At 35.4% G+C, this 21,640-nt stretch overlaps 1 protein-coding gene across 12 annotated transcripts; it reads left to right on the top strand.

Annotated features, from left to right (window-relative positions):
• The first annotated feature begins 2,833 nt into the window (after positions 1–2,833).
• LOC137251025 (cystathionine beta-synthase-like) lies at positions 2,834–20,718 on the top strand. Of its 12 annotated transcripts, XM_067784877.1 has the most exons (8): positions 5,745–5,841; positions 5,964–6,217; positions 6,335–6,376; positions 18,736–18,861; positions 18,915–19,021; positions 19,092–20,130; positions 20,198–20,385; positions 20,444–20,718. In XM_067784877.1, the coding sequence occupies exons 4-8, from the start codon at positions 18,746–18,748 to the stop codon at positions 20,539–20,541; spliced, it is 1,548 nt and encodes a 515-aa protein (XP_067640978.1). In that variant the 5' UTR covers positions 5,745–5,841; positions 5,964–6,217; positions 6,335–6,376; positions 18,736–18,745; the 3' UTR covers positions 20,542–20,718. The 12 variants fall into 12 exon arrangements, with proteins under 12 accessions (XP_067640987.1, XP_067640986.1, XP_067640980.1 ...); XM_067784879.1 differs by lacking the exon at positions 5,964–6,217 and having other exon boundaries at positions 5,710–5,777; XM_067784878.1 differs by lacking the exon at positions 5,964–6,217 and having other exon boundaries at positions 5,734–5,810.
• The last annotated feature ends 922 nt before the right edge of the window (positions 20,719–21,640 follow it).

Genomic DNA, 21,640 nt, shown 5'->3' with positions numbered 1-21,640 from the left:
GGTGCTCCATGGAGTACAACAGTGAAAGTACTTTGGATAGTACCCTCACGTATGTACTCTATGGAATACTTACAAACAAAGCGAGAGTGGGATCACCTACTCCTCTCCTAGGACATCGCAATGTTAATTGGAGCACATTTTTTGTATGAATACAGATTAGATTTGAAGCAGTCCTACACTCCCAAAGGAGTATTCCTTACATTATTTATAGAGTACTCGCGTTTTTTAAAGGGCATTAATTTAAAACCCAATTTCAGGACGGCCCATTAGTTAAGTCTAAGATCGCGCTAATTCTTTTTATACCTTTCATGAAAATGAAATTGTATATTAACTTCGTCACGGATCTCAAAATTGTAAGTCCTTAAATAAAAATAGATAGACCCACCAATAAGTATACCGAAATGATCAGGATGAAGAGCTGAATTGATTTAGCAATGTCCTCCTGTCTGTTTGTATGTAAACTAGTCCCTCAATTTTTTAAATATCTTGATAAAATTTGGTGAGCGAGTATATTTAGGTGTCCGATTAGACATTTGTTGGAACCGGCCGAATCGGACCACTATATATGCTATTATCCCCCATACAACCGATTCTTCAGAAAAATAGGATTTTTTTCATATATCCCTCAATTTATCAGATTAAAGCTTCAAACTTCACCATATGCTTACGTATATTGCATATAGTGTTGTCTGAAGAAATGGAAAACGGTTGTATATAGGTCATTATTTTAAAAATCAAACAACTTTTGAGATTTCATAATTTTGATTCGGCTCAAACTTTTTTTTAAGTTGCTCGCACGAAATAAGCAAATACCTGTATCAGAATTTCCTCGAAAATTCTTTTTCTCTGCATGTGCTCAGATTCGATGGGTAAGCAAACTTGCCCACATTCAAAATGCTATATCTTTGGTTCCACTCATCGTATCTTATTAATTTTTATTTTGAAGGTAACAATATTTACTTCATAACTGCGTTAGGTTAGGTTGAACTGGCCGGTCCATGAGGACCTCACATAGACTGATAGAATCCGTAGTGTTACCAGAAGTTTGTTTTAACGACCAATCTGAAAACCCTATCAAAAACCAGGACCTATGTTATAAAATAACTCAGTCCTCTTGGCAAATACTAGAAGCTTCCTAGGATTTGAGCCACTTGCTGCTTCTAGATCTGATAGCTGTATCACTCCTAATAGCTGGAGTCTTAGCCTGGCAAGTGCAAAGCACGAGCACAGAACGTGCTCGATCGTTTCCTCCTCCAACCCGCACTTCCTACATATGCTATCACTAACCAAGCCTAATTTAAGGCATGTGACGCCAGAAGGCAGTGTCCAGTCAGAATACCCGCCATGAGTCTACAGTCCTCTCTTTTTAATGATAGAAACAACTTTTTTAGTCTAAGGTTGTAAGACCTACACATAATCTTCGACACTTTACAGCCCCGCGCTTGACCCCACGCCTTTCCCGCTTGGTCGATCATGTGCACCTCTCGCCTTCGCTTAATCTCGTCCAGTCTAATTGAGACCTCCAGGCCCGTATTTAGGTTGCGATTCCGATTAAAAAATTACAATATATATTACTTAGGAAAAATTACATCATTATGTATGTGTGTGTAGTGCTGGATTTTTTAATTTTGTTTAGAAACCAATTGTAATTTTTTATTATAGCTTTTCCAATAATGCAATATTAAATTCCACGGAAATAAACAAATTTGTGTCATTTATATCACGATCCATAGATATTGATCCGTGAATCACGTCAGTATTTATTGACCGTGTAACACACGCCACACACTTCACTTTTGGAGCGCAAGCATCACAGCAACCCATTTAATCATATGTTTTTGTTTACATTTTTGTTCGGCTTTGTTAAGTGATTGTGCAAAAGTTGAGTTTGAGTTGCGAAAAATAAAAATGCGTGAAAAACGGCAAACATTAGCTATAATCCGGTGGCAAAATCCTGAGCCAGATAAATAATTTTGCATGTAAATGCAACAACACCGATTTGAGCCAGATAAATCCAGATAGAAGTCTGGTTCAATTTGTGAGCCAGATAATTTGTTACTTCTTTTTAGGTTGGCAACGCGGCCTTTAATAAACCTACTTTTTCAAAAATAAATGTCGCTGCTTAGCCTTTCGCCGTATGAGTTAAATGAAAAACAGCGGCGACATTTGCCCATCACATTTCACGGGTGCGAAAATTTCACGACTTCTGCTTCTCAAGTCTCTCAATGATCCAGAGCATTCCCGTGAGAATTGAGCCTGAGCAGGAGCTGTAAAACTCACTGAAAGACGGCAATTGTTTGCATATGGCTTTAAGAAACACAAAATTGAGAATTTTAGTGTTGAAACCATTGTTTACTATATAGTTTGGCAGCTTAATTCGAGGTTATGATGCGAATAGAGTGGAAGGCACTCGCAGGCCGTGAAAATAGGCACTCGAATGGGGTGGAATGAAGAACAGTAGGAAGACCAGAGTTGCATTGGATCAATCATTGTATCAATATTAAAGATAAATTTAGAAAAAATAATTAAATACTTGAGTATAAGCAAACATTTTCTTTCAATTACTGCAATTAAGGTGTCCTAGATGCTATATATTCCAAAATTATAACATTTTATGTCTGTTTAAAAATTTAGCTTCAATTTTCCTAAGATTTCCGTAATATGGCCATTAGTGATGTTTGTGTGTGTGTGCAAATTTTCAGCGATCAGCTGTTAGTTGCGCTACTTGGTAAAGTTTACAATGGTTGAAACTGTAACTATAGAAGAACAAGCAAGTTGTAGTAATTCAATTGTGGTGGAGGAAAGTTTTAATAAGTGGGATGTTAGTAATACAGATATTGGTGCCTTTTTGGGAACGCAAGTTGAAGACGATAAGAAGTTCCAACTCTAAAAAAATCCTTGGACTCCAGATAATCCTTCATTTTTGTTAGAAATAGCAAAAGAAATCTTAAGTTTCAACTTCATTGGTTGAAAAGGTGCAAATGAACGTTAGGGTGTCTGTTATTTGTCTAGTTGATTTTATTTTGTACTTTTGTACAGAACCTAAAAAAATAGGGGAAAATTTTAGAATAGCACCCCCCGAATTCGGGGTAAAACTTGGTATCAAATGAAAGAGGAAGTTGTCCCGATCACAAATAAATATATTTTGAAGTGCGCAAACTTATAATTTAAAAGTTATTTGTTGTTAAAGTTTACAAATTTAACAAATTTCTATAGCACTTTAAATTACAATTTACATATCTTTCAAAACCTTAATCCACATACATATCTTTATAAATTGGCAACGATAAACTTAAATTGCATTTTTGTATATTTCACATTTCATTTTTGCATTTTTTTTACTTATTATAAACGTTTTTATTAAATCAATCGCGCTTTTGTAGCAACATGCACATATATATATATATTTTATATACATATATATTTTATTGATGAGATTACAAAGCTGTGCTGCCACATAAACAAAAAAAAAGAAATATAAATATTACCTTACCACCCTTCAGTTAATAAAGAAAAAGGAAAATATATATTTTTACTACTCATTTTGAGAATTTGAAACACCTTTTCGCGTAGGCGGTCTTCGGCCGCCTATGCAGAAAGGTGTTCTACGAGAATTACTGTGCATGGCGCAGCCGGTGTTGGATCGGCTAACATAACAATAAACATAAGAGTTATAAGGTAATATCAGCGCGTTCACGAATGCAAGAAAGAGCTTTTTAAAATTTTTGGTAAATAAAGACTAGAAAAGTTAAAGATATATATACATCAGATGAAAGGTATTTTTATAAGTTATTTTTCGATTCTGCACTTATTCCGTTTTTTAAATGTGGCAGCACAGATTTGTAATGTCATAAAATATATATATGTATACACATATAAAAGTTGTATAGAAATTTGCAAATTTTAACAACAAATAACTTTTAAATTATAAGTTTGCGCACTTTAAAAAATATATATTTGTGATCGGGAGAACTCCCTCTTTCATTTGATACCAAGTTAAACCCCGAACTTGGGGGGTGCTAAACTAAATCGCTGCCAAAAATAGATTAGTTTGTAATAACGGGCATCCTAATGACAATCAAAAGAGTCATTATTTAAAAATTAATCTTATCACAATAAACGTATCAAAATCTGTAAGTTCAAAACAATTACAAAATATTTTTCTTACTCAAGTTCCTTTGCCGTCTGCAAAAAGCAAGTTTATGCATCTATTACTTTTGTTTTTGTTGTGTAAGTGAAATGTAATACTTCAATCATTTATTTTCTTTAAATAAAACACGTTTTAATAAATTTAAAAATTAAAAGAAATTCAAATCGAGAGGAATCGAGATAGATACAGACGTCCTCCATATATCAAAATCATCAGCATAGAAAAAAACTTTGACTGAGCCATGTCCGTTCGTCCGTGTGTCCGTTAACACGATAACTCGAATAAATATTGAGATATCTTCACCAAATTTGGTACACGAGCTTACCTGGACCCAGAATAGATTGATATTGAAAATGAGCGAAATCGGATGATAACCACGCCTACTTTTTATATACATATATAACATTTTGGAAAACGCAAAAAACCTGATTATTTAGTAAATAATACACCTAGAATATTGAAATTTTACGTGTGGACTGATATTGAGACTCTTGATAAAAGTTTGAAAATTGTTTTTAATGGGCGTGGCACCGCCCACTTGTGATAAAATAAATTTTACAAATATTGATCATAAATCAAAAAGCGTTAAACATATCGTAACAAAATTCAGCAGAGAGGTTGCCTTTACTATAAGGAATGATTTGAAGAAAAATTAACGAAATCGGTTAAGGACGACGCCCACTTTTATATAAAAGTTTTTTAAAAAAGGTCGTGGACGAATAAAATAAGCTATATCTTTGCAAAAGAGAGCTTTATATCAATGGTATTTCATTTCCCAAGTGGATTTATAACAATAAATAGGAAAAACTTTAAATTGTAAAAAATGGGCGTGGCACCGATCCTTTTATGACTAAGCATTTTTCTATGGTTCGGGAGTCATAACTCGAAGAAAAATTAGTTCAGAATAGAACATATGTACATATATGTATTATTGCGCAGCCTTGTAACACTTTTAAGCACACAAAACAAACAACAACAGCATTTCAAGTGTACAGCTGGGTATGTAATGTTCGGTTTCACCCGCTTAAAAATCGCTTAGGTATGTACATCTGTTCACTATATATTTCATATCTTATAAAGCCGATTATTTGGATATTGCAAATGGAACAAAATTATTGTTCAGCCCCATTTATGAAAGGTATGAAGTCTTCGGCACAGCCGAAGACAGTCCCGTCCTTACTTGTTAAAATTTAAATTGACCTTGCACTAAACCATTTAAAGCAACAGTTTCGAAAAAACTGACCCACCCTAATTTAGATATTTTTTAGTACAGAAAATATAATTTACGAAGTCGTATACATAAATAGCATCCAATATCTCTCTCATCTAAAAACTTATACACAAGCATTCTCCAGCCCCCCATCGGCTTAATTCCGGCTCATGCTTAGCAAGGTCCCATATTGCAACCAAACCACACGACCAAGGAGCACAGCAACCATGCAAACAAGTACAACAATTGAGTACATAAACTTTTTTATTTATTTCTATTACTATTTTTTCAGCAGCTCATATACATATACATATGTCTGTATATATTTAAAGTATACATATGTTGGTTATAAGTTGTTAATTGGAACATTTATCAGTCGCTATTGAACGCAACGCGGGTTGGACGTCAGTCTTTTAAGTAAATTTATTTTCGTTTTGTGAAAATTAAAAAGTTCGTGGATATTAAATTTATTATAAAATAGGTTGTTGCAATAACAGGAGAAATATATTTTCATAGTTGAAAGTACCAACTTCATATATGTATAAGTTATAGTACTTTGTGTTTGTTAATCCTTAGTTTATGCCAACTCTGGTATATTCGCAGTTCAATTTGGATGAAAAGTTTAAAAAAAAACAGGGTCTCAAATGGGTGACAATTTACCATTATGCACAAAATTATTGAGATATGGTCATTCAACGAAATAAATAAATAAAAGTGTGAATCTATTCAAAGAGCGAAATGGCTTTCGTCCTAAAAAATGTTCTTCCAAAACAAAGACAAATGAAGTGAAAAAATGAAAAAAAGGGGTCTTTTTTACCAAATTTACCCTACGAATAGTGACAGCCGAAAACAAATATGTATTTACTTTAGAAATACTTTATAGAATTGAGTGCTAATTACTACCATTTGTTTTTTTCTTTAAACCGTATGTTGACACAATCCAAACAAACAACGTGGCCGACTTGTTCTCACAGCACGAAGGAAAAACGGGCCACATCACCTACATCTGCAAACAAGTAAGGAAGGCTAAGTTCGGGTGTAACCGAACATTCATTACATACTCAGCTGGCAAATTGCAGCTTGCAAAACTTTTAAATTACCTTCTTTTCAAAGTCATAAACCTTTTAGATCATAGTGTATAACGCATACCCAAATCTAAAAGTGGAGAATAGTGCGGACACACACTTCTAGTACTAACTTTATGCGCAACAATTTCGTAAGTGTAGATAAAGTTTGCACTTAGCAGTCCATATAAAGTTTAAGTGCATATGTACAAATATAGCTGCTATTGTTAATAAACACTTTTTATGAAAAAGGACCAAAATTTTTAATAATTCAAGCATTTATAAAAATAGCGGCTGATAAAAGGTCCCTGATTTACAAACGAATGAGTACACACAATAACCCAATTGTTTAAAAAAGCCTTTTTTGCTTGAGCACATGGGTGTTTCCGGAAAAACGTTAACTACGCCCAAAAAAGGAAAGTTTTTATAGCACAATTTTATAGCTATCAGGGTTAGAACTAGAGTAAAGTCTTGGTAAATAGTGAAACGAATCGAGATCTGTTAAATAATATTTACAAATTTTATCGATTACGCTGGCATGAAAAATTTGTAAAAGTCGGTCCTGATGAAATGGTTTCGGAAAAATAGTTTTTATTATTATTATTATTTTTTTTTTTGGTGCTTCGGAATACAGCCGAAATGGTTTTTTTTTTTTTATTAAACTTGTTTATTTCACAGACCCTTTTATCTTATTGTTTACTTACTTACTTAATTGGCGTTTAAACGGTTGTGGCCGTCGAACAAAACGCGCCAGTCGCTCCTTCGCTCGACCAACCGGCGCCAATTTGTCACATCAAGGGAGTTTAAATCGTTTTCCACCTAGTCCTTCCAACGGAGTGCGGGCCACCCTCTACCTCTGCTTCCATAGGCGGGTTCCGATAGAAACACTTTCTTGGCCGGAGCATCATCTTTCATTCGCATAACATGGCCTAGCCAACGCAGCCGCTGCGTTTTATTTCGCTGGACTATGTGGATGTCTGCGTATAGCTCGTACAGCTCATCATTAAATCTTCTTCGGTACTCGCCATCGCCAACGCGAAGAGGTCCATAAATCTTTCGAAGAACTTTTCTCTCGAACACTCCCAAAGCCGCTTCATCTGCTGTTGTCATGGTCCATGCTTCTGCCCCATATAGCAGGACGGGTACGATAAGTGACTTGTAGAGTATGATTTTCGTTCGCCGAGAGAGGACTTTACTTTTCAATTGCCTACCTAGTCCAAAGTTGCATTTATTGGTAAGATTGATTCTTCGCTGGATTATCTTATTGACTTTTGAAAAAAAAAAGGTTTTTTGAGCAATTCAAATTTAGTTTTTTTTACTTTTATTTTTACTACATAATTAGTTGAAACTAGTTTTTGTTTACTAGAATTTATAAGAAAAAGCAAGAGAATTAATAATCTTTAAAATTTGCTAGTTTCGTGCCAAAAGCTATGTAAACGAACATAACTCCAAAAATCAATCCCTATTTCAAATCTCAAAAACCGTCGTTTAAAAAAAATATTCAAATCGTATATTGAGTGAGAATGTACAACGTTTTTAACCATAAATTTTAATATTGAACCATTGTTGGACGAAGCCAACGTTAAAACAAGGCATGCTTAACGAACGAAACGATATCATTTCGTTACGATAATCAACGTTAATAAACGAAACGAAGTGACTTCGTTTCGTTTATTAACGTTGATTATCGTAACGAAATGATATCGTTTCGTTCGTTAAGCATGCCTGGTTAAAACCAATATGGTTCTTTCCCATTTCATCATTATAGAACCTGATTTCGAATCCAAATACAATACTTCCAATTCTCATTCAGAATATTTAAGTACACTAGAAATATTCTCAATTTGGTTGTAAAATTTTTAGTTTTACTTTTATAGCCGCAATTTTTGAACTTATGACTGTTTTTGCAAATATCTGGAGATTTTGACGGCATGTTGGCAAATGCGACAAAAAATTCGGAAGCAGTGCTTCAAAATACACAGAATTACATGGTTCTATGTAGTCCCATGTACGCACATTCCACTTGTTTTTTTGTTTTATGTGTGCCGGTGTAATTATTGGGTTGAAAATCAATAGGCCTAAAGCTAACTGACTAAGTTTAGACAAATGAATATATGATTTCGATAAAGTTTCTCGTTTGACTGAATTTTTATATATAGCTAGTTGTTCTTTCTTATTGTAACAGCAAATATCGAATCATATAAAGTTGACTCAAACCCGATGCGAAAAATTGATTGAAAACGAAACCTCGCCAGTTTTTTAGGAAGCCCTAAGTATAATTGAATTTAGTTATAGTTCCTTATTAAAACGTATTGGCGTAGTAAACTTCAAAAAACGTATAACTCATACCTACAACATGTTTATGTAGCTTAATATAATTTGCTAAATGCTTTTACAGGTTGCATACTTTTATAACATACTATATGCATTTTTTAAGTTCAAATATTTGTATTCGGCTAATGAACTTCTCACGTATACATATATGTTTATATACAAAGTAAGAATAAATGATTTCTACACTGACAGACATACTTTCATTGGGAGTATGCACATTAGACTGCCTTACTCTCCATGGAAATAAAATACTAGCTTTACCAGGCGCACGTTGTAATGCCCGAGCTCGAATGATGTTGCGTTATTTTTTCCGTTTTGTTTGTTGATAATTTAATTTATTGTTCTGTAAATTTAATTGAATTTTGTACGTATATTTGGTGAAATTTTCTGTTAAAACATTTTATTCTTGTATCTTATTGTATTTTATTTTATATTATTGTATTGCTTTTACCGCTGATGATTGTTGCTTTGATTACATTCCGAAGAAGCATGACTGGTGAGCCAATTTTCAAAGTTGATATATGCGCAGGCATTCCTTTTGGTTCTAAAGAGTATAGAAATTCATTTGGATAATCCACAATTTTATCTTCATCTGTAACTGTGTCGATCGATTTATATTTCGTCATTTCACCAGGAAATTGATTTTGAAAGCGATCATTGATTTTGTTAACATGATCATTTTTGGGAGCTAAGATAGTTCTTTCGCATAGCCAAAAAACAAAAACATTTAAATTTAAAATTCTTAATTCTGAAAATGAAATATGAAAAACTTTCGTCTTGATCGAAGGAACCTCGAGCCAAAATTTGGTGATGATCGAAGTATAGCAAACACGTTTTCATAGGGAACACACACACAGAATTTGATTTTTATAGAAGATGTAGATAGAGTGAAGCTAAACAATTTTTTTAACAGCGGCAGATTACTAAACGTCCAAAAGGCATAACAGCTAAACTCAACAATGCAGTCAAACTTTAGGTGTTAAAATAACTTAAGTTTGTACGGCAGCCATAGTTTTTCCCCATTCCACATTTTACTGAAGGTTTTAGGAATTGAAGTCACACAGCTCCTTACCAATTTTAATTATCCTACCATTACGACATCTAGATATATGCAGTATACTATATTCCATTTGTATGGGAGGTTCCACGCCCCCTTTTTCCCAATTCCGCATTATCTTGGTGGTGTTAGGGATTGACCTCATATAACTCCTTACTGAATTTCAATGTTCTGGCATGTATACCTTCAAAGGTATGCAGTACCAAAGATTCCATTTGTATGGGAGGTGCCACGCCCCTTTTATATATCGAAATTATTTTTAGCCTAAAACCTTCCCGTTGATCGAAGGAACCCATAACCAAAATTTGGTGATGATTGATGTGTGGGAAATACGTTTCCATAGCGAACACACACACACACAGAATTTGATTTTTATATATATATGGCTAAACCGATTTGGGATTTCAAAATCAACTAACCATCATCTCTCCTTCCTGTATCTTTCCTAAAAATTTCATGGCAATCTGTCGAGCCGTTCTCGAGTTATGGAGTGACAATCAAAATGTACACTTCTTTTTATATATATAGATTTTGGGATTCGCATACGCTGTAGCAATTTGAATATACATATGTATCTTTCACTTGCCACTTTTCTGTCGCTCCTACGAAACGAAGTTTTAACTTCGTTTCAATTTCAATATTTTTTATACTCAGCGTGCTTTGCACCCAGAGTATATTAACTTTGATTGGATAACGGTTGGTTATATAAGATATAGACTTCCATATATCAAAATCATCAGTATCAAAAAAAAAATTTGATTGAGCCATGTCCGTCCGTCCGTCTGCCCGTTAACACGATAACTTGAGTAAATTTTTAGGTATCTTGATGAAATTTAGTACGTAGGTTCCTGGGTGCTCATCTCAGATCGCTATTTAAAATGAACGAAATCGGACTACAACCACGCCCACTTTTTCGATATCGAAAATTTCGAATAACCGAAAAAGTGCGATAATTCATTACCAAAGACGGATAAAGCGATGAAACTTGGTAGGTGCGTTGACCTTATGACGCAAAATAGAAAATTAGTAAAATTTTTGACAATGGGCATGGCACCGCCCACTTTTAAAAGAAGGTAATTTAAAAGTTTTGGAAGCTGTAATTTGGCAGTGGTTGAAGATATCATGATGAACTTTGGCGGGAACCTTACTCCTATTAGTATATGTGCGCTAAATAAAAATTAGCAATATCGGATGAAGAACACGCCCACTTATTAAAAAAAAATTTTTTTTTTAAAGTAAAATTTTAACAAAAAATGGAATATCTTTACAGTATATAAGTAAATAATGTCAGCACTCAACTCCAGTAATGATATGGTGCAACAAAATACAAAAATAAAAGAAAATTTCAAAATGGGCGTAGCTCCGCTCTTTTTCATTTAATTTGTCTAGAATACTTTTAATGCCATAAGTCGAACAAAAATTTACCAATCCTTGTGAAATTTGGAAGGAGCATAGATTCTATGACGATAACTGTTTTCCGTCAAAATGGGCGAAATCGCTTGAAGACACGCCCAGTTTTTATACTCGGTCGACCGTCTGTTCTTCCGCTCGGCCGTTAACACGATAACTTGAGCAAAAATCGATATATCTTTACTAAACTTAGTTCACGTACTTAGCTGAACTCACTTTATCTTGGTATAAAAAATGGCCGAAATCCGACTATGACCACGCTCACTTTTTCGATATCGAAAATTAAGAAAAATTTTAAAAAATGCCATAATTCTATACCAAATACGAAAAAAGGGATGACACAAAAACGCAAATACTTATTAACGCCTTTTATTGTTATGACACCTTTCATTTATGACGATATCTCGAAAAGGCGTCCACCTATAGAACTAAGGCCCACTCCATTTTAAAATACTCATTAACACCTTTTATCTGATACCCATATCGTAGAAACAAATTCTAGAGTCACCCCTGATCCACTTTTATGGCGATATCTCGATAAGGCGTCCACCTATAGAACTAAGGCTCACTCCCTTTTAAAATACTCATTAACGCCTTTTATTTGATTCCCATATCGTACAAACACATTCTTGAGTCACCCCTGGTCCACCTTTATGACCATTTGATACCCATGTCATACAAACACTTTCCAGTGTTACCCTAGGTTCATTTTCCTGCATGGTGTTTTTTCCCTTATTTTGTCTCCAAAGCTCTCAGCTGAGTATGTAATGTTCCGTTACACCCCAACTTAGCATTCCTTACTGGTTCATATAAACCTTGCCTTGAAGCAGAAACAATTGTTATTAATTATAAGCTGGGCTTAGGACAAATTATCTATTCAATTAATTTCATTACAAAATTTCGCACTAAAGTAACCACGGTATTATTCTTAAAAGTGACATCGCACCGAGTTTTCTGAACAAACTCTGATATAGTGTAGCTCATCTTGTTTACCTTTAATTTTCATTTAAAGTTTAAGCTGGTCACAAGCGGTTCTTCGGACATATGCTCAAAATCCTGAAGTGTTTAAGTTTTGGCCCCTTAAGAATAATGGTCGTAACGTAAGTAACATTTCGTTAGTAATTTGGAAACTCCCTCATTTCTTCTTACACCACTTTTTCACATATTTTATCGAAGGCACCAGGGAGTTCCTACATGTTGATGCAACATTTTGCTAAATATTTACTCGGTATTTTCACTTCTGAGGTAAAAAAGCTATACGGGGACTATTCGTGTAGAGTTTAAGTGTTAGTATCAAATCTGAAGGTTTATATAGGCAAAAATATTTTCTAGTACACTAAAGGCGTAACTGTTTCAGATTTCTTGGAACTTGACCAAAGACCTATTGTTATCCTTAATCTTTAAGTCCAAATAAAAAATTGCTCTTACTTGTTGGACTATTAAATGAGTTCAGCGAAACTGAAGTATGTTTAGTAAAAAATTCGTTGGACCGGGCTTTTATTATAATGATATCAACTTGTTTCTTCTTCTATTCTAATTTAAAAAAAAAAATTTCAATTAAGAAAAAATATATCATAACAATATTTATGACAACAAAAATTATTGGAAGGCCTTGAGCTCGATTCGAACCCGCGATATTATCAATAGGCCGATAAAAAAACAAAAATTGCAACAAAATTTCAAGGAGATTTATTTTTAGGGTATGCCAATCCCGTTCGAGTCGAATGTCGAATAGTTCGAATTACTCGAATAGTTCGAGTAATCCGAATAATTTGAGCAATTCGAATTTCTTAAAGAAATCAAATCTTAAATAGACTACTTATTTTATTGCAGTTGTCTTAAAAAAAAAGAAGGAAATGATGATATTATTTAATTAAAGCTGATTTTTACTTTTACTAATAATATTTCGAACAATATAGATAGTTATAAACTAATAAACGTTTCCAAATACAAACATATTTCTACTAATTCTATAAAATTACTAATTTTTAACCAAAAATCAATAATCTTACGTGTTTGAAAATCGCGTGTCTTTAAGAAATGTAAAATGTGTAGTTCGAACATCGAAATTTCGAATATTCGCACACCCCTAATTTATTTATTCTCTCTAATAATAATAGTTTCTTTCCGAGAGAAATCTTTATTTGCAGATATAAGGATAAAGAGCAGGGAGAAAACAAAAACAATTTTATAAAGGTCAACAGTTATTTGCTGACCACTTGACTCTGTATTGTACGTACTAAATTTAAAAATACCAGTGGAAAATCCGCATCTCTATTGGAAAAGCCATCCTAATGTACACACATACATATACATGTAACTTACAAACTTTTATAGAAAGCTAAAAACTGGTTTGATAGCAAGTCAATAACGGCTCCGTAGAATAAGAACATGATAGCATATTTTTTAATTTTTAAAATTTTTTTTTTTTGTTGAAATGGAGATTTCTAAAGGCTAAAAAATAAGCATATTCCTATCAAGAAAACAAAAAAACACGATTTTTTAGAAAACAATTACTTTTCCTTATAGCACAGATAATCGCAATTGTTTTCAAACTTAAATTTATGTAAATGTGTGTGCGGTCGCCGTGGTGTGATGGTAGCGTGCTCCGCCTACCACACCGAAGATACTGGGTTCGAGACCCAGACAAAGCAACATAAAAAATTTAGAAACAGTTTTCTAAGTGGGGCTTCCTCTCGGTAGTGATTTGGCAAACACTCCTAGTGTATTTCTGCCATGAAAATCTCTCAGTGAAAACTCACCTGCTTTGCAGATGCCATTCGAAGTCGGCGTAAAGCATTAGGTTCCATCCCGCCAATTTGTTGGAAAAATCAAAAGGAGCATGACGCAATTTGGAGGAGAAGCTCGGCCTTAAATATCTCTGGAAGTTATTGCGCCTTGTATATTTTTTTAATAGGTATAGATTAAAAAAAAAACGCGCCTCGTGAGTTTAAATTAGAGCTTACGATTTCTTCTTGAACACAAGCAAGATTTTCGAGACCCAAGAAATCGAAAACTCGACTTCTCGCGAGATTCTCGTGTCTGGAAGTACTCGTAAATCTCGCGAGCTTCTCGACATAAACTTAATCACTGTATGGACAGTATTTAAACACTTGATTTTTTTACTTGTTACATTTGTTGTTTATACTGCTTTCCAATGACACTTATAACTTTAAAACATATTTATTATACATATAATTTTGTTAGCATTATTTTATTTTTTTAACGAGACATCAAGAACACGGCTTTTCGTGAAGTTCTTGAATCTCGAAATACTCGTAATACTCGCGAGCTTCTCGACTTTCACTTCAGTCGCTGCATTGGCAGTATTCTATAAATTGCGGTGTTTTTAAACGGTTTTATTTAGCTTGAGTTGACAGGTCGCATGACCGCATGCACGGCTGCACGGCCGTTGTGAACGAATCTTGTAATTGAAATTTAAGTAACTTCCCGATAAGCTACAAGCATGAAACTTGGAATATAGTTCAGAACCCGATGACAATGCAATAATAAGAAAAAAATCGCCGCTAGGTGGCGCATGGATCGAGATATTCGCAAAAATCGTATTTGGGGCCCGATTTGGCTCATATTTGGAACACTTAATACATACAAGAGTTGAAAGCGGCCTATCAAAAAAAATCGCCGCTAGGTGGCGGAAGGATCGAGATATTCACAAAAATCATATTTGTGGTCCGATTTTGCCCATTTTTGGAACACATAATACATAGATACATGAATAGAAAGCGACCTATGATGCCCGATTTGGCTCATATTTGGAACAAATATTGCATACAGTCCGGTAGAAGTGACATCAAAATATTTTGGAGTTGGAGGAGGGACAAGCATACGTGGGGCAGAGTCGAGTAAAGTCTTTGGAAGGATTATGTATTCAGGACTTAGGTTATAACAAATTGTCAGGAAAGAGTCCTTGTAATAATGAGTCACTAAATGAACTAAATATAATGAGAAATAATAGGCAATTAAATAAAGACTAAAAACTTGAAAATAAAATAATTAAAAAAATTTTTTAAGTTAAACGGTTTTATTGAAAACAAAACTTACATGAAGTAATAATAATACGAAAAGCTAGAAAATAATTAGGTAGGTCCTAGGTACTAGTCATCACACTCCTTATCAATCTATGGCGTTGATCAGACAATTAAATAAAAGTGTTGGACGCGTCATATTTCTACTGATAGTCAAAAGTAAAACTAACTGAACCTTAATCAGTCTCATTTTTAGAAATTTCACGCGCCCAACGCTTTTATTTAATTGTCTGATCAACGCCATAGATTGATAAGGAGTGTGATGACTAGTACCTAGGACCTACCTAATTATTTTCTAGCTTTTCGTATTATTATTACTTCATGTAAGTATTGTTTTCAATAAAACCGTTTAACTTAAACAATTTTTTTAATTATTTTATTTGCTTGTGGTTTTGTGGACATTTTCCCTTGTGCTCCAGAAGAAATCGTAAGCTCTATAAAAAACAAGCCAATGAATCGATGAAATTGAATGTCGAGAAGCTCGCGAGAAGGCGAGACTCGCGAGAAATCTCTTCTCGAACAAGTTCGAGAAATCGTAAGCTCTAGTTTAAATAATCACAAAGATCCACAATGAAAATAATTTTTTTTATTAATTTTCAAGGACCATGTCACTTTTTATTATCGCAATTAAAACTGCGAAAACTAATGAATGATTGATGTGAATTATAAGTGAAATTGTGAAATACGCGCCTGTGTAATTATTTTTATTAAAATAATGATGTTAACAAGTTATGATGAACAGATAATCTTAGTATCAAATGTTATCATCACATTAGCTACTTTCCATCCCAGCTCATCATTCTACAGAAATTTGCATCACCGATTTCGACGAAATTTTGGCATAGTTTTTCGAAAATGTTTCATGAAAATGATGGTAGCGTGCTCCGCCGTCCACACCGAAGATCCTGGGTTCACGCCCCGAGCAATGCAAAATCAAAATTTTAGAAAAAAGTTTTCTCAATTAGAAGACAATTTCTCTAGCGGCGTCGCCCCTCGGCAGTGTTTGGCAAGCACTCCGAGTGTACTTCAGCCATGAAAAGCTCTCATTGAAAACTCATCTGCCTAGCAGATGCCGTTCGGGGGCGGCATAAAACAAGTAGGTCCCGTTCCGCCCATTTTTATGAAAAATAAAAGGTGCACGACGCAAATTGGAAGAGAAGCTCGGCCTAAAATCTCTTCGGAGGTTATCGCGCCTTACATTTATTTTTTTATACCTTTCATGAACATGAAATGGTATATTAACTTTGGTCCGATGTTTGTAACGTTGAGAAATATAGAAGATAGACTCACCATTAAGTATACCGAATTGATCAGGGCGACGAACTGAGTTGATATAGCCATGTCCGTCTGTCCGTCCGTCTGTCTGTTTAAACGCAAACTAGTCCCTGAAATTTTGAGATATCTCAATGAAATTTGGCACAAGGATGTATTTTTGAATTATATTAGACATTTGTCGGATCCGGTAGGATCGGACCACTATAACATATATCTCCCATACAACCGATCGTTCAGATAAGACGATTTTGGTCATTCCTGCCGCAATTTAGAAAGTATAAACGTGAAACTCGGTGATATATATTCTAATATATCATAGAAGATATCCTGAAAAAATCACTTTGATCGGAGCTATATATAGTTATATCCCATACAACCGATCGTTCAGATAGAAAGATTTTTTGCAATTTCTTCCTTAATTTCCAATATAAAACCGTTAAACCTGGTGATATTTATTCTAATGTATCATAGAAGATTTTCTGAAAAAATCACTTCGATCGGAGATATATATAATATATATCCCATACAACCGATCTTTCAGATTAGGGGGTTTTTTGCCATTTTATATTTTATGTTTATCTTAAAAATCGTTTAGGTATGTACATCTGTTCACTATATATTTCTTATCATATGCATCCGATTATTTGGAGATTACGAACGGGATAAGATTATTGTTCAGCGTCATTCATGAAAGGTATGAAGTCTTCGGCACAGCCGAAGACAGTGCCATCCTTACTTGTTTTATATTATTTTCGTCACGAATCTCGAAATGGTAAGTCCTTAAAGGAAGGGAGATAGACCCGCCAATAAGTATACCGAAATGATCCGAATGAAGAGCTGAGTTCATTTAGCCAGGTCGGTCTGTCTGTTTGTATGCAAACTAGTCCTTCAATTTTTGATATGTCTTGATAAAATTTGGTGAGCGGGTATATTAGGTGTCCTATTAGATATTTGTCGGCCCGGCCGGATCGGACCACTATAGCATATATCCCCCATACAACCGATTTTTCAGAAAAGAGGGGTTTTGTCATATGTTCCTCAATTTATCAGATTGAAGCTTCAAACTTCACCATATGCTTTCGTATATTGTAAGTATTGTTGTCTGAAAAAATTGTATACATCGCTGGTATCATAGTATGTATCTCATACAACCGATTGTTCATATATGAAACTTATCGTAATTTCTGCCCCATTTTAACAGCTAGCTGCTTCAAATTTCACCGAATGCTTACGTATAGGGCAGTCATTGTTGTTTCTCTTTACTTTATGAGTTTTGACACCATCTTGTCAAGGCATCTAATAACGTTGCATGGCCTAAGTCGGCTGATTTCCGCTTGGTTAAGCCAATCTTGCATGAAAACAAGCAGAGCACTCGAGTATTTAAGCATTAGCTGATATTTGTAGACGTGCTCGGCTCTGCAACCCTCCAACCTTTAGTTGATGACTTTATTTGTCTAGCGCCTTCCACCAGGATATCAGGTCATAGCAGTATCCCTGGTATTGACACTCGGTTCTCCTAGCGCGTGTAGCTCTAACATAATTGGATGAAGAAGGGGTGTTGGAAATACAAAGCTGCCCTGATCACAGAGGCTGCTCGCGAATGAAGGGCGGACATTTCCTCTTGATCTTTCTCTTAGGAAGTGGATAGCAGGCGGTCTGCAAAAATTATTTTGTTCACTAGGGCTCACCTATCAGTGGCGTTTGATGTTTTGAAGAGTGACTGTCCATTCCGAGACCACGGGGGATGCCGTAACAAGGTTTCCACAATTTGAAGGAAGGATTTTGTGTTTTTCTAGGGCAAGCTTTGTCCTTGCGGGATTCTCCCCAATTACGCTTTCCCCTGCCCATCACGAAATGCCCCGAAATAAGGTTTGTCGTAAAAGCAGTGATCTTTCGAAAATAAACACTGATGACAGCAGAGAAAATGATGCCAACCTCAGCCCTAAATACATCAAGTGGAAACGGACTTACATTATCTTTGTGGTTCTATATGTGGGTTTATGTTGGAGTTTTGGTGATACTCAGTCGAGTAGCGAAGAATACAGCTACGATTCAAACTGCGATTGTATGAGGGAATCTATACGGGGTTTCCCTTTCGGACTTACAATCACATAATATTTTCCTACTTGAAACCCCTAAGCTTTTGATAATTCAAAATAAGTGGTATTTGTCTTTTTTATATTCCACAGTTAACTTAAAATGCCTGCAAATAAGCCTTATGACCGTCCAAAAGATTTCGTGGATCCGGGTTTGCCTTCCAAATGTACTTGGCATCTAGGTACAAAAGTAAAATCACCACACATTCAACGTCCTATGTAAGAACGTCGTCAATGACATTTATTTTCAACTTATTATTGGGTATTTTCAGGGCACACCGTCAGAAGCTGACGCCGAACATTTTAGAAGTTATTGGCTTCACGCCACTGGTAAAGCTAAATTCCATCCCCAAATCAGAAGGAATAAAATGTGAAATGTGTAAGTTCTACTCATTACTTTACTTAATTCATATTGAAAATATTAACAAAGATTGTTTCTATTCCATTAGACGCTAAATGTGAGTTCCTTAATCCCGGCGGTTCCGTGAAAGATCGTATTGGTTATCGCATGGTACAAGATGCCGAGCAGAAGGGTCTACTAAAACCAGGCTGTACCATCATTGAACCAACATCAGGCAACACCGGTATTGGTATCGCCATGGCATGTGCTGTCAAGGGTTATAAGTGCGTTATTGTGATGCCAGAGAAAATGTCAAATGAGAAAGTTTCAGCGTTAAAGGCATTGGGCGCCAAAATTATACGCACTCCTACCGAAGCAGCATACGACAATCCCGAAGGCCTAATTTGTGTGGCGCAGTGTTTGCAAAAGGAAATCCCCAACGCAGTTGTGTTGGATCAATATCGGAATACAGGAAATCCATTAGCACATTATGATGGCACTGCTGCAGAAATTTTGATGCAGACAGATAACAAAGTCGATCTGGTGGTCGTAGCTGCAGGAACTTGCGGCACAGTGGCAGGCATTGGACGTAAAATCAAAGAAGAGGTTCCAAGCTGCAAGGTGATTGCCGCTGATCCGTTCGGTTCTAGTTTGGCACGTCCTGACACACTTAACAAAACGAATATTAGCTTCTATGAAGTTGAAGGTATCGGCTATGATTTCACACCCACCGTAAATGATTACAAAGTTATTGACGAGTGGGTAAAAATCGAAGACAAACAATGCTTCCCCATGGCGAGGCGTCTAAATGCCGAAGAGGCTTTACTATGCGGTGGTTCGAGTGGCGGTGCAATGTACGTAGCATTGGAGGCAGCTAAACAGTTGAAAGAGGGTCAACGTTGTGTAGTTATACTACCCGACGGCATACGCAATTATATGACAAAATTTGTATCGGATAATTGGATGGAGGCGCGCGATTTTAAGCCAGTGGTAAATGAACATAATCACTGGTGGTGGGATACGCAAGTGAGTGCATTGAAATTGAAAATTCCACTTACGCTAAAATCCGATGTAAGCTTCGCTAAGGCAATAGAGGCTTTAAAAAAACAAAAGTGCGAGCAGGCAGCGGTGATCGATGCAGAGGACAGGTGAGTTTAAAACCCACCTATCTGTGTGTATAAATTATATTAAAAGGTTTTATCTCGTTTCCCTTAGCACACTTTTGGGAGCTGTGCTTCAGGAGACTCTGCTCACTCAGATCGTAAGCATGAATAGACTCACCAATGAAACCATCATCAAGGCAGTCAATAAACGTATAATACGTTTGCCCTCCGATACCATTTTGGGCAAGTTGGCGCGCATTCTGGAAATCGAACCTTGTGTACTTATTGTGGATAAAGAAGGTGGGTTTATTCTGCTACTCCGTTTCGGCATGCTTAAATCACTAATTTCCTTTAATAGGGGACACAGAGGTGCTCAAAGCTGTTGCCACCAAACTGGATGTGCTCGAGTTCATCGCTAATGGTGCGGCTCTAACTAATGGCACAAATGGGCTATAGGCGTCACTTTTTTCCTGAGACTACGTGCATAGTATGATGTGCTCTCGAAATTCTTTATTAAAGTAGTTCAAATATCCGTTTAAGTAATTGTAATTGATATAAAAGAATCTCCTACCATTTCATAAAAAAAAATAATAGTAAAGAATTTCACAGCTATTTTATAGTTTAAAACACCTACAGGCTTGGATTTGTCGTTATTTCAATGCGGTAGGTCAAGTTATCAGCAATACCGTGATTTGAACCAATGTCTTTCCGATGCTTAGACTCGAATTTTCGCAATATTTTTATAGCCCAGCAAATCGCTGTTCAATGCATTGGGCCAGGGTAGGGAATGCCTAGAATGCTAAAAGTTGGTCATATTAATCGTTCCTGAGACGGTCGGGCTAGTACCTCAATGGTGCTTGTTACCGAAATGTACCGGATCTATATCCGGCAAAGGACATTGAACACCGATAACACTTCCCAAAACCTTTGGGCAGTGTCTTTATACAACAACAACAAAGTATATTGTTGTTGTACACGTATGCATTTTGTGAAGTTTGAAGCTTATATCCGTTTAAATGGTGCAGAAATCGTGAAAAGTTTCTGATCTTAAATGTCGGCTGTATGAGACATATATCAAACAACAATACGTGGAAGTATCTGGTGAAATTTGAAGCCTATGTGCATCTAAAAAATTGAGGAAAATATGACAATAACAATTATTTTCTGAAAAATTGGTTGTATGGGGGATATAAGCTATAGTGGTCCGATCCGGACGGTTCCGAAAAATGCCTATTCGGACACCTAAATATACCCACTCGCCAAATATTATCAAGATATCTCAAAAATTGGAGGACTAGTTTGCATTCGAACAGACAGACAGACGAACAGACGGACATGGCTAAACCAAACCACATTGTCAACCTGATCAATTTGATATACTTATTGGTGATTCTATCAATTCTCTTTTAAGGACTTGCAATTTTGAGATTCGTGGTGAACTTAATATACCATTTCAATTTTAAGGAAATGTACCCACTCAGCATATAGGTGATTAAATTTTGAATTCCCCTACATATCAATACAATTTGATTACTCTTTCTGACTAAATAATGAG

The sequence above is a fragment of the Eurosta solidaginis genome, chromosome 4 (assembly GCF_040869045.1).
Source record: "Eurosta solidaginis isolate ZX-2024a chromosome 4, ASM4086904v1, whole genome shotgun sequence".
Lineage (NCBI taxonomy): Eukaryota > Metazoa > Arthropoda > Insecta > Diptera > Tephritidae > Eurosta > Eurosta solidaginis.
This window is presented reverse-complemented; position numbering and strand designations above follow the sequence as displayed.